At 35.0% G+C, this 14,006-nt stretch overlaps 1 protein-coding gene across 7 annotated transcripts in view; it reads right to left on the bottom strand.

The window, feature by feature from the left end:
• Lrp1b (LDL receptor related protein 1B) overlaps nucleotides 1-14,006 on the bottom strand; it is a 1,919,409-nt gene that overhangs the window by 1,241,459 nt on the left and 663,944 nt on the right. For all 7 annotated transcript variants that reach the window (XM_036183000.1, XM_036183003.1, XM_036182999.1 and 4 more), the window contains exon 3: nucleotides 9,185-9,322. In XM_036183000.1, the coding sequence (XP_036038893.1) occupies nucleotides 9,185-9,322 (138 nt within the window). The remainder of the gene's footprint in view (nucleotides 1-9,184; nucleotides 9,323-14,006) is intronic.

The following is a 14,006-nucleotide window of genomic DNA, read 5'->3' on the forward strand; positions in this document are numbered from 1 at the left end:
ATTCTTCCTCAGCAAATTTTACTTTTCCCCATTATACCACATAAACTCCATGAAGGTAGAACATTCTATATTCCCAGCTCAGATAAATGTCTGGAATATTATCAGTGCTTAATAAAAGTTTAACTCAAGTTAATGAAGGAGCTAGAGGGAGTCTTTCACTTTTTAAATAGCATATTTTAAAACTTCATTTTTGTTTATACATTAGATATTATATGTTATAACTTTTTTCTATCATAACAGGAAGAGATGCATAATTGAAGTATAAAGATAAATAATTGTTCCCAAAGCTTATGAATATTCATATGAGTTAACTCTTTTAAAAATGGTGAAAAATTAATATTTCTCTTTCTTTAAGGAAAGAATAGAAAGGATGATAAAGTTGATTTATCTGGTTTATTTTGTTTTCCACATATGTCTCTTTTTCTCCAGTTTTCCATATAAGAATCAAAATGCAGAGCCTCAGAAGTACTAGCAAGGATTCCATCAAACCACTAGGAAAGTCTTTAAGAAGCTCTAGGAGTCTAATTGTCAAGAAAGAGGAGGGATTGTCAGAGTGTGAATTGTTGAGACCAAGATTGGAAAAAGCACAGGGACAAATAGCCAAACTAATGGAAACACATGAATTATGAACCAAAAGCTGTGGAGCCTCCAACTGGATCAGGCCCTCTGGATAAGTGAGACAATTGAATAGCTTGAACTGTTGGGGAGGCACCCAGGCAGTGGGACTCGGACCTGTCCTTAGTGCATGAGCTGGCTGTTTGGAACCTGGGGCATATGCAGGGACACTTTGCTCAGCATGGAAAGAGGGGACTGGACCTCCCTGTACTGAATCTACCATGTTGAGCTGAATCCCCAGGGGAGTCTTTGCTCTGGAGGAGATGGGAATGGAGCGGGGGGAGAGGCTGAGGGGGAAGCGGAGGCAGGGGCAGGATGGGGAAGGACAGGGGAATCCATTGCTGATATGTAAAATTAAAACACAAATATCCGTATGAAAATAAAATAAAATAAATATATTTTAAAAAAAGAATTCTAATGAGTTTGGTATATTTGAAAAATGTCCATAATGGTAGTTTTTCAACCAGGGACCAGATGACCACATCAAAGCCATTATTTATTCTACTCCTACAGATATAAAATAACAAATACAATGTACATTTCACTGGTGTAGCTGTGACACATTTCTTAATTATATATTTTAAAACAGAATTTAAAATAGAGACAGTTCAGCAACAATTGGAAGTATATGATACATCAGGATTCTTATATAGGGTAAAGACTGGATCAAAACATAGAAATATGTTACTATAACTAATTTGAAAATACTATTTTAAGAGAGATAGAATCTGAAGTGATTGGTGCGTAGAGATCTAGTTTGGGTCTGAGGTTGTAGCTAACTTGATACAGCACTTAGGTTAATTCCCAGAATTGCAGAAAGAAGCTGTAGAAGACCATGCAAAAGACAAACAAATAAATAAACATAAATATAAGGAAATCATCATATGATGAAATATTTTAATTAGTTTATATATCTTATTTAAAAACTTATAAATTTCTAAATTTAATTAATTAATTAATTAATTAAATGACTATAAATTATTTTCCTGCAAGTGTGTTGCAAGTATGTTTGTGCACTCTATGTGTGCCTGATGCCTGAGGAAGTCAGAAGAGGGCCTTAGATAACCTGGATCTGGAAGTATTGAAGTTTGTGAACCCCATGTACATGCTGAAATTGAACCCTGGTCATCTTCTTTCACTTAACTGAGCCATCTGTACAGCTTTGTTTTTTATTTTGATCATTTAAAAACAATTCTACATTGATATATCTTTTTTTATTTTTTTACAAATGACTACTTTTTATTTAAACAATCTTCAAGATTATTATGCTTGGAGAGATATTATCAATTTAATATAGCATCACTATTAATACAAGATGTAAATTTATCAAAAAGAATTCCATTGGATGAACAATAAAGGATGTTTAATTATCCTTTAGAATTACGAGCTACAGTGTAAAGTAATTAGCAACCTTTCCCAAGCACTGAGCTAATTGACTAGCCAACTGTCCCCAAAAGTCAACATTTTTTTATAGATTGGTATAATTTGAATGCCAGCTAGGTAATATGTTTCAACAATAAAATATGCTTTCTGCAGAACCTAAAGATCTAAGATGATCCGCAGGCCTAAGATGGTAGGAAAGCACAGCCAAATTGATTCCTGAACCTTGTACTTTGCTGCCTCACATAGACCATTCACTTAGGAACCTTACCTGATAAATACATTTGAGAAGTCGAATATGGAATTATCAATGAGAATTCCTGGAAAGCAGCTGTATCTACAAAGACTGACTGATTCTAACTGCAGTTTTGTGGAGAAGTTGGGTTGCTTCTGGTCCAGAGGCCAATTCCGTGTTCTTGGTCTAGCTTCAATCCTATGAATAGCTTTCCCTTGCACACTTCTTTGCTAGCACTAACATCATCTAACTAGCTGATGAAAACATTTTGGAAGCTATTAACTTAGCAGAGCACTAGGTTCTGCATGCCCAAACTCTATGAATGTCATCAGAGGGCATCTGAGGCCTATAGGAGATCATCTTGCATCTGGCTGCAATGTATTTAAATTCCACCAATGTATTTAAAAAAATCTTTATTTATGCCTTCTTTGGTTTGTTACTGTAAAAATTTCATGAAACTGCTTTTACATGAGAACATAGAATATTCCAGGGCCATGGTCACTCAGATTTAGGACTAGAGTAAACTGCCTCTTTTTCTACTTAATTAAGGTAAGAGCTGCATTTTCCACATCAACAGCATAAAAGCATATTTTAAATTAAACAGTATTTATAGAACTATAACTCTAAAATAAGCCTGCACACTTCTATACATAAATGAATATGCATATGTTTCTATGTATATCCATGCACAAAATGACTAGACACTAATAAGTTTTCAATAGTGTACAATCCTAATTTCATGTATCTGTCATTTTCCAGTGTATACAATGTTGCCTACTTTTGAAGACTACATATTATGTGAATGTGTGAAAGAATACAAAACTCCTTAATACACAAATTTTATGGATCAATTGACATTTATAAAAATGATGATTTATTGAAAAAAATATTCTTTCTAGTGATTGTATACATGTGTTTGTATGTTGTAGCTAGAGTTTTCCTGCTTGGCCCAGTCAGGACAAATCTCTCTTACCCGCCAGTCCCACAGTTGCTCAGACCCAACCAAGAAAGCACACAGAAACTTACATTGTTTAGAAACTGTATGGCCGGTGGCAGGCTTCTTGTTATCTGCTTCTTCTATCTTAAATTAACCCATTTCTGTTAGTCTATACTTTGCCACATGACTTGTGGCTTACCAGTGTCTTTACATGTTGCTTTCCATGGCAGCGGCTGGCGGTGTCTCCCCAGCCTTCTACTTCCCAGAATTCTCTTTCTTCTCTCTTGTCCCGCCTATACTTCCTGCCTGGCCACTGGCCAATCAGAACTTTATTTACACAGAGCGATATCCACAGCAGTATGTTCATACACATGCTTGTGCATGAACTAGTGTGGAGGTCAGACATCATTGTTGAATGTCTTCCTGAATCATTCTCCACTTTATGTTTTTGTTTTTGGGTCTTCTTTTGAACTTCAAGATCATTGATTAAGTTAGACTGTTTAGCCAGGAAGCCCTTTGAATCCTACAATTTTTCCTCCCCAATGTGGAGACTATAGGTATACATTATTGTACCCTTACATTTTACAGTGTGCTGGGACTTGTGTAGCAAGGTCTTTGTGTGGCAGCAAACACTGTGCAGGCTGAGCCATTTCCCAGGTTCTTTGTTTCTGGGACTAAACTTTTTCTGGAAATGAACTGGTATCAAATGTCATAGCCTTTTATATAATTTAATTGCTAAAATTAATCTCTAAGAAGAAACTTGAACCTGAGACAGACTTTAAGCAGTCTTACCACTTTACCATAACTGAGCACAAAATACAGAAAGTGTTTATGAACCAGAAGTGGTCTGACCACACAAGGCCAGGTCTTTAAATCAGAGTCCATTTCCTTCTTCACAATAGGCTTTTTGTTATTTGTTTGCTGTGTTTGCTTGCCTTGTTGGTTGATAAATTAGAGCCTTTTGGAAACAGAATCTTCTCTGCAGACCAGGCTAGCTCCCAAATACACCAGCAGCTCTACCTTCTCTTTTCTATGATTATGTCTATGTTACCATGACTTGATGAATTAAAAAGGTAGATTATTGAATCTACTTTTAAAATGAAACTACTGGTTTTAAATTTTTACATTGGATTGGATTTTTGTATATTGTATACAAATTTTGTATTGGACTCACCAAAATATGATAAATCATGAAATTTTTGTCTGAATTTGTCAAATGTTAATGGACTGGACATTATATATAATGGAGTTTTTTGTCTGTATCTGTCAAATATTAAGGGAATAGACTTGACTGTATGTATTGTATATACTTCTTGTACTTATTGGATATAGTTTCTCTTATATTAGTTATAATTCTATATATAATTCTTTTATGATTTTAGAAAAAATTGGAAAATGTGGTGATATATTGTTTGCCCTAATACAACATATCAGGGAGTCAGAGAAAAAAACAGCCACTAGATTAGACATAGAGGCCAGACAGTGGTGCACACACCCTTTATCCTATCACTTGGGAGGCAGAGATTCATTTTGATCTCTCTGAGTTCAAGTCCACACTAGCAACAGAGCCTAGCAATAGTGGCACACACTTTTAAGCTTTTAGGATTTTAGCAGCAGTTCATTTGAGACTCTCAGGACTCAGGGGATTTCAGTCTGAGGATTTGTGGAAACAGGATCTGCTTAGGAGTTGTCAAGATGAGGTTGGCTGTGGCTTTTTCTACTTCTGTGATCTTTCAACTTTCACCCCAATATCTAGATCCAGTTTTTATTAATAAGACCTTTTAAAGTTTGTGTTACAATGACTAGCAATCTGGAAACTTTTGAATGTTTCATGTCACTTGAGCAGACAATAATGATTTTCTATCTCCATCCCCCATGGTGGGAGCCACATGGCTATGAATTGGTTTTATCTAATATTATTTCCACATATATTACATCCATATTTTTGTTTTGAATACTTAAAATGGTAGTAGAAGACGATGGATTGATAGAAGAGTGGAGATAAAAATAACTCAAATGTCTTCATCAGATCACTATTTTCTTCCTGTCCTCTCTCTTGTCTCCCTCCTTCCTACTCAACATCCCATCTTTTCTAGTAGGTTTAAACTAAATCTTAACAGTTAGAAGTTAGGGTTAGAATTACTGAGAATGCTAACCTAGCTCCAGCCCCAGCCTTCAGTAGCCATAGATCTGGATCCAGTAGGTTTACAACCTACTCCTAACTCTTATCTCTAAACTTAGCACTTATTCTAACCACAACCTCAGCTCTAACCATAATTCTAGCCTCAGTTCTAACTCTAGCATCAGCCTTAACCCTCACCTTAGCTATCAATTGCCCTGGTCTATATATAACCCTTGTCCTAAGACTAAACCTGTTTAAAAATGGCTGCTAAAACAACAAACCAAATTAAAATTTTCCATTCTGAAATATGAGAACAGAATATTTGGGCTTATTTTTTATTTTTTATATTAATTTTTTATATTAATTCTGTTTTAGGAATTTGAAATATATATATATATAAGCAAGGAGGTTAAAAGATTACTACATTTCTAATAGTGAATTGTTATAAAAATAAAAGCTACCATTTCCCTTGTTTCATTCTGAAAGAATTTCTTGGTTATAAATCTCTCCAGGATGTTTTAAAAACACTTTATCATAAGACTTAAGCTCTGTGGATAATGAAACAAAAGATAAAAAGACAGCTATCTATTTTAAATGTCCTGTTTAGTCTTTGTGGTCAATGTATTTGAATTCTTCACAAGAGATTGATGATGAAGGAGCATAAAATACCAAGGCTGAAACCCAGCATACAAAAGGATCTGGTGCAATTAAAATTTAATGCTATTATTTCAATGAAATAAATGTTCATATAAAGGCACATTTTCATGTATTTCTGGATAAATATACTAGTTATGTGTGCAGTAGGCCCAAAGTACCTAGAAACAGAATCAGAAAAAAAGGAAAAACTTGCAAAAGACTTGTGTGGCATTTCTGTGCATACACTGTGCTTGGGAGGTAATTATTTCTTGTCAAAACTTTTCATTTCTTAAGGATTTCAACTCCTTAGCTATTTAATCTTCTTGGGTTTAGAAAGACCCTAACTATTTGATGAAATGAAACTATATGGATTACATAGTTATGTTTTTCTAGTGACATGGCAATTAGATGAATTTTCCTCAGTGATTTATAGGCTGTTGATATTTTAACAGAATGAGGGCTGATTATGACTGGAGAATGCTATCCCCACTTGGATCCATGTGCATTGCCTACTTGTGCAGCTAATGTAGTCTAACTTGGGCTAGAATTGTAAAGAATTCCTCTTTCAAATGCCCAATCAAAATGAGGACATAATCAATTATCCTAAGAAGGTCAAATTTAAGATTACATTTTTCTGTATGCTATGGTCTGATCTCTGTCAGTTCCTTCTAGCACTTTCTGTGCCTGAATACAGGTCTCAAACTTTAATACATGCCTTTTATTGCTCCTACAATTTAGATAGCGAACTATTGCTACTACTTTGAAATACTGCGTAGGAAGAAATGAAATTTTGAAAATATAATGTGGTCATTTTACTAGTGCTTATTGTTAAATATTTTACAAGAAAATTCCTGTTTATTACTATGCTCATATAAAAATCCATTTTTCCATCAATTGGAACCAAATTATGGAGATTAAAATATCCATGTTACAGAAAATCATTAATAATAGATATTTTTTCATTATTTTGACTAGAAAGGAATTGATTTCACCAGGAAACATTCAGAAAACAATTCACTAAACACAAAAGCATTCCCAAGATCAGAACATAATGTTCAAATCTTTAAGCTTTACTTATTATTAATTTTCATAAAGACTACAAATATCCTACCAAATGTACTTTGAATCATTTATTAGAAGAAAGAGCCAAACTCATTTGTGAGTCATAGCTGAGGCTTTGTGTGTAATTATTTAAATTGGAGTACATGTTCTGAAAGCAACAATCATTTTATTTTTTAAGACAGCAATGTTAGGAGAAGTAATTCAGAAGGAGTGCTGCTCAACACAGTAGCACACGGTGTACTTAGCCACTTCTTTTCTTAGTTTGTGTCTCTAGCAGAAAGTCCCTAGATGCTTGATAGGGATTGTGCTTGGAAATCTTTCAGAAACTATGTATTCATCAATAATAAGCAAGGGAGAAGAAAACACTCTGAGCGTTGGAAAAGAGACTTCATTCATGCAGAGCCGTTGTGCTGACAAATAGCCACTTTTGCCTCTTTAGACACACCACATACAATATACAAATCTAACATTCTCTGATATTCTTTGTCCATGTCTCAGGGTACAATCAGTTACAGATGGTTCTGAATTTATCTTCTCTATGAAAAATACTTTTTATCCACTCAGTCTAGAATGGCATATCTTTTAGCCTTGATCCCACTGTTCTATATACTACATCACAGAGAGGCAACTGGGAGAACCTTGTTCTGACAGAAACAGAAAATCCAAATTTACCTGCACTGTTTATTGTGTCTGAGTCCAACCATCTAAAAGGCAGTCTGTAGGTGTGAACATTCCCAAGAGATGTAGATAGTAAGTTCCTCTGGGACAACTAGAAATTTAATGGCTCGTGTCTTTTCCTACATCACTGCCTCTCCACTTTTACTGTATTATATTTCTCTTCATGTGTGTGTTCACATATATACATGTGTGGATCCAAAACATCTGCCATTAAATTGCCCAGAGCTGGAGTTACAGGCAGCTATGAGCTCCCTAACATATGCGCAGGAAACTGAACTCACATCCTCTCCAAGAGTAGCAAGCATTCTTAGCCACTAATCCATCTATCTAAACCTGTCTCTTCAGTTTTCTAAAACCTCCTCCATTCCATGTGTCTCACTAACTCTAACATGAAGGCCATATCCTTGCTTACATCCTGACTTCAGTGACCTACTGTGGAGATGTTTGATCCTGTTGTTCCTTTCCTGGGCCATTTTGCAACCAAACGCTCGGTGTAGAAGTCAGACTCTGTCACTGCAATCTGTTTACAAAGCTTCACTCATGTTTAAAGGTCCATTTGTGTGTGTTTCTCTCCCTTCTATCCCTACCAAGGCTCTCCAGTACTTCCCTTTGACTGATCTGGAAGAAGTGGGTATACAGCAGCAAAAGAAATGGTGGCGCCTCACAGCAGTAACCAGCCATAGTGTGTTGCTTCCTACCAGATGGTGGATAGCCATGTTCTGAAAACTGGGAGGCTGGGACTAAACTGCAAGTACAGTGAATATGTGATTTGGAGCAAATCCCTATAGGTAAAGGCATCCACAGCCTGCCCTGGACCTGGCTTGTGTTCTCTCAACTGGGGAAGGACAAATAAGAGTAGGAACAGACAGGTGCGGGAGGTTTCTTCTTTTATCCTGGGCTGGCCCCAGAACTTCACAGGGCTCTTATGCTTCTTCCTCTCATGTTTCATTCCCTGTAACCCACATTCAGGTTTTAGAATGTCCCTGATCCACTTACATTTTACTTTCTCTTTATTTCAATTTTTTTCTCTCATATCATTGAAGAAATTAGTCTGATATTTAAAAACACATTAAAATCACAAGAGAGTTAATAGTGTAGTAGGACAGAACCAGTATTAAAGAAAATACTTCCCATGAGCACATAGATTTGAGTATAAAATTGTAAGAGCATTCCTGCTAATATTTTGTTTAAGACAAAGATGGAATAAACAGGCTTGTGGGCTGTCAATCTACTGTGATAATGACTCCTCATTCTCCTTTGCTCAAAAGGACAATTTTATGTGAGGTAGTGTTTTTAAATCTCGGTTTCCAAGTCTGGGTGTGTGTTTGTTAACATGTTTTTCAAGAAACTGTGGTAATTAAACCTTTGAACTTTATCCTGAGAGACTGGAAATAAAACCTATTTTCTCTCTCTCAGTTACATCTACAGTTGAAAGAAAAGGAGGGTTAGACTTCTCTTTCAACTTTTATGACAATATAAAGTTGAGTACTTCAATTCCATTGTCCCATAACAAACTCACCCTGGCAATGCACTCCCTCATCAAAGCCGTTGGGGCAGTCTAACACCCCATTGCACAGTTGTGACAAATGGACACACGTGCTGGCTCCACGACAGGCAATGTGGTTCAAAGGGCACTTGATCTCCACCTCCTTGGGACCTATAGGTGAGAGGAAAGAAAAGTCTATGTTTTAGCTTTATTTTTTTTCCGAGTGCAAAAAAATAATAGCTTTAATTAGTAAACAGAATTGCAAACACCACCACCAGAGCTCAGCTCTGACTTCAAAACATCATCTTAAAGGTTTATAACATATGAAATTGTGTACATTTTTTTCAAATAATTCATTGAAACATAAATATGCTTCTCAACCATTGAAACAGGATGGATTTCAAGCCCAAAGATTGGTTTTCTCTATCTCTTATTCCTAGATAAATTTGGTGAGGATGTGAAACTTCTTCAGAACTATGAAAGGTGGCTAATGACATTTTTCCCCAAAACATCATCATAGATTTAATTTGAGTACCAAATGAGACCTTTATCATAGTTAAGTAAGGAATGTTCTAACAGTAAGAGTTGCCCTTTATGAATGCCTTCTTTTGTGTTGTAAACTTTTAACAAGGAAAGCTGACACAATCACATTGTACTTTCACCACTTAGATGAGAAAAGTAATAACAAAGAAATAACCAGGGTCATGTGAAATGACAAAAAGTGCAGAAAAGGGTGCTTTTATAGAATAAGAAAACAAAATAAAAACCCATATTACACATTAAAGGTACTTTTAAATCCCTATCAAGTATAAATTAGAGATCTACGTGATTCATTTGACTAAAAAACAAAAAACTATTTACCTCCAAACATTTGCATTTTGGCTTATATAAAAAATGACTCCTAATGATTTATCCTTATACGTATAGATTAATACAGCTCTCAATACTCCTAAGAGGTATTTCTTTTGTCATTAAACAATTATTAACACAAACACTAACTTGGCACAGTGCAAAGTATAAGAGACTCTGGAATGCTCAGTCTTACATGGGGCATCTATATCACATTCCTTTCTCCAAAGGCTCAGGAGTCATTGTTGAAGAGGAAGCAGAAAGAGTGCCAAATACAAAGATGGTGAGTGACTACAAGAAAATAGTCTCCCAGACACAACAGGACAACACTGCACTTGTGAACTCACAGTATTATGAAGGCATGCACAAGGCCTGTGCAAACTTAAAACAGAGCTAATTGCAGCATGGAGAGGGCTGTTGGGCATGAATTTCCACACCTAGTAATAGAAACACTCGCAACTGATAGCCACTAGGATAAGCAAATCAGTTCTATTTACAGGTATGGCCATAGAAAGTTGACTTTTCTCCAGTGGAAGACCACATAGCCACAAACATAGGAGCAAGATAAATTGGACTTGAGGAAGAAAAAAGACACAATATTGGGTAAGTAAGGAAAGTGAATGGATCTCAAAGGAATTGGAAGGGAGATGAATATTATCAAAACACATTGTACCAAATTATCAAAGAAATAATAAATATATTGTACATTAGTAGAAATGGTGCCACTAAGTTTTCTGTGCAATTATGAAGTATATTTATATAATTTCTTCCATATAAGTTTACTAATTTGTAATATACCTATTGCCAAGTGTGCAATGTATTTTATTGTAATACTTCATTACCTTGAATAATCACTATTTCTGTAACTACATGTTTGTTTCAAGTGTCTGTGTGGATATATCTCTATTCATAAAAACAAATGTGTTTGAGTTCAGAACAGATAAATGAAGGTAAGTGAAGCATTGATTCTCAAAGTATTCCAAGTAATAATTATAAGGTTAACATAACACAAACTAACTTAAAATAAAAATTATGAAGCTATAAATATATATGGTTAACAGTTATAAAGTTACTCTTGAAAATTGTTTTTCTTTAAAATTTAAAATTAGGCATAAATATCAAACTGGTGTTTAGGCCAGTGGTGTATAGTGATATTTGTATAATTCCAAATGAGTATATAATTTAGGGAGGTTTTAAAATTTTTAGAGTGAGAAAATAGAAATGAATTAGTAATTTAAAATAGCAATTGTTCAATGAAAAGTAATTCCTGAATAGGGCAATAAAAGTATGGCCATCTTTTTTAAGATAGCCACGGAACTAAAGAAGAATGCAGCAAATACAGGCACACTTGGCTCCAGAAGTAAGGCTCATCATTTAAAATTGCAAAAAGAGAGACGTATCTCGATTATTGAAAAACAATATATAGAACTATGAGACTCTTAGCATTAACACACAGGATCAAGAGAGAAGCTGGTCAGACGCAGGGAAATGTGTGTTTTCCTTGTACACCAGCTCAGGGAGTCTTCACTCTTGCTTCCTTTCTGCTGTTACCATGGAAACAAGAGCTTGGCTGGCTAGCCTTCCACCCTTCTAAGATTTTCATAGTAAAGTACATTAAGACAGTCATATCAAAACTGAGGTTTTTTGTAGAAATGGCCCTTGAGTTTGAGAGTTAAACACACAATGGTGAAATAATATCTTAAATCCTTTGATCAATGTCAGAATTATTTAATTGGAACAGAGAAAAATTCATACAACACACACACACACACACACACACACACACATATACAGTACACAGACATCATTCGTGTATATATATATTCTTTTGAGAAGGTATGGGCACCCAAACAGGTACATAAAGGGAAGTAAAGCATTGATTTTCTAAGTATTTCAAGTAATATTTGTAAGATTAACATGAAACAAATTCACTTAAATTTATGAAGCAATTTAAATTGTCAATAGTTATGAAATTATATCTTCAAAATTAAGTGAGATACAGTAATACATTCCTCAAACAAAATCCTCCTTAAAGGTAGGTAATATGGGCATGTCACATATTGTGGTAAAATGCATTCCTGATGTTCTGTGTTCATGTGAGTAAAAAGACTCCCATGATGCTCTCTTCATCCTACCCCTTAATTAAGAGAAAAAGCAGTATGACCCTACCTTCCACTCATCCACCCGTGTGAAATAAAAGCATGTGGCAATGAGTGCTGGGTGCATTGCTGAGACCTGTGATACATCCTTAAGTGACCCATCTACATCATCAACACAATACAATAAAAGACCTGTTTGAAGTCTCCAGGATATTAATAATTCTGGCACTGCTTTTGCAGTTGCTGAATCATGAAGAGGTAAAAATGTTTGGACAGGGTGTCGAACAAGGTAACAACTGGGAATTTCAAAAAATACATAAAGAATTTTCATCACATAGACTTTTTTTGGTCTAAACACTAAAGCTAATTTTAGACTACTAAGTACTACAATAATATTTAACATAATAATAATAATACAACAGTTAGAAATGTATTCCTCCTTAATAAGATTTATATTATAGCAATGCTCCCAAATAGTGTTTGTTCTTGAAATTATATACTTTGCCCAATTAGTTGAAATAGACTTCATTTTTTAAATCTAAGCCTTGCTTTACAAACAAACCTCCTAGACTGATGTGATTCTTCTATATTCTTTTTAAAACTAAATTATGTTTTGAATATGTACAAAACATTTTCTCTGTTCAGTAATAACTGTAAGAAAAGACAGAAGACACATCAAATGCTTTGTCTTACTGAAGATACTGAGTTTGTTTTGTGATTAGTTGGAGAGACAAATGTTACCACAGAAGCAGCATCAGTCCCCAATACTAAGCTCTCCCTGCAGGCTGATGTCACAGCCCACTTTCTGCTCCTTGTCCTACCAAGAATCATCCCTCTTGTCTTTCCTATGTGTACCTTTATCGGTCCTAAGTCCTCTTTCTGAAGTCCAATTAAATCTTCTTAACTTGTACAAAATAATAACGACAACTTTGCTAAGTGAATATTTTTCATATAGCAGCCCTGTTTTCTAATTTAAAAAAAAAATGCACAGTTGAACATATTTTTCAGAGTTTAGACTGGAAGTGCTACATGCCTGTTGTCTGACTTTGCTCCACTCTCTGCATTCTGCTAATTATTTTTCCCCAGCAGAATAAAGTTTAACTTATAAGAGTTAAAACAAAACAAAACAAAACAAAAAGCTCTAGTACAAAAAGGAAAATGGTCATCCTTATGGGAACTTAAATTATGCCCAACATGACCTAGTATGCATTATTTATGAAAGATCCTCAATTAGTAAATCGTAAAACTAAGCGCCAAATTGGAGTTTTGTTCACAGTGAACCAGAACTATCCAGATTCCTTCAGAAAGCATCCTTGGTTTCCTGTTTAAATCCATACTCTACTTTTCTATCTCCTGCCTCTTGGACTCAGTCACATTACTGTAGTTTTTTTTTTTTTTTCATTCACCCCATGTAGCATATCTACATGTAGTTCACGTCCATTTCACACCTCTTCCTATAACTGAACATCATCAGCCTAGAAAGCAGGCTCTTCAGTAGTGCACAACCATTATTTTTCCTGAAAGGTTTTCCATGCTACTCTGTGCTAGTCTATCACTCTGAATTGGTCCATGACTATTATTTTCAAGCATTTTGCTTTAGCATCAGACTGTGAGATATCTGGTATTAGTGATTATTTCTTTTTCATCTTCATGATACAATCTGTTGACACAGCCTGACACTCAATGTGCACTTGATATTCAGTTGCTTGGAAGAACACAGCTGATTTCTATTCTTTTTCTGACATACAACAACTTAAAACTTTTCTCCCATTAGCACAATTAATTGACAAATTTCCACTAATAGAAATATCTACCTATGACTATTTTCAATGTATAATGATTCTTAATTTCTGGCTGATTCTAAACAAAATGCATGGCTTGCATTCATTATTTAATTGAAATGTAAT

Source organism: Onychomys torridus, chromosome 4, assembly GCF_903995425.1.
Source record: "Onychomys torridus chromosome 4, mOncTor1.1, whole genome shotgun sequence".
Taxonomy (NCBI): Eukaryota; Metazoa; Chordata; class Mammalia; order Rodentia; family Cricetidae; genus Onychomys; species Onychomys torridus.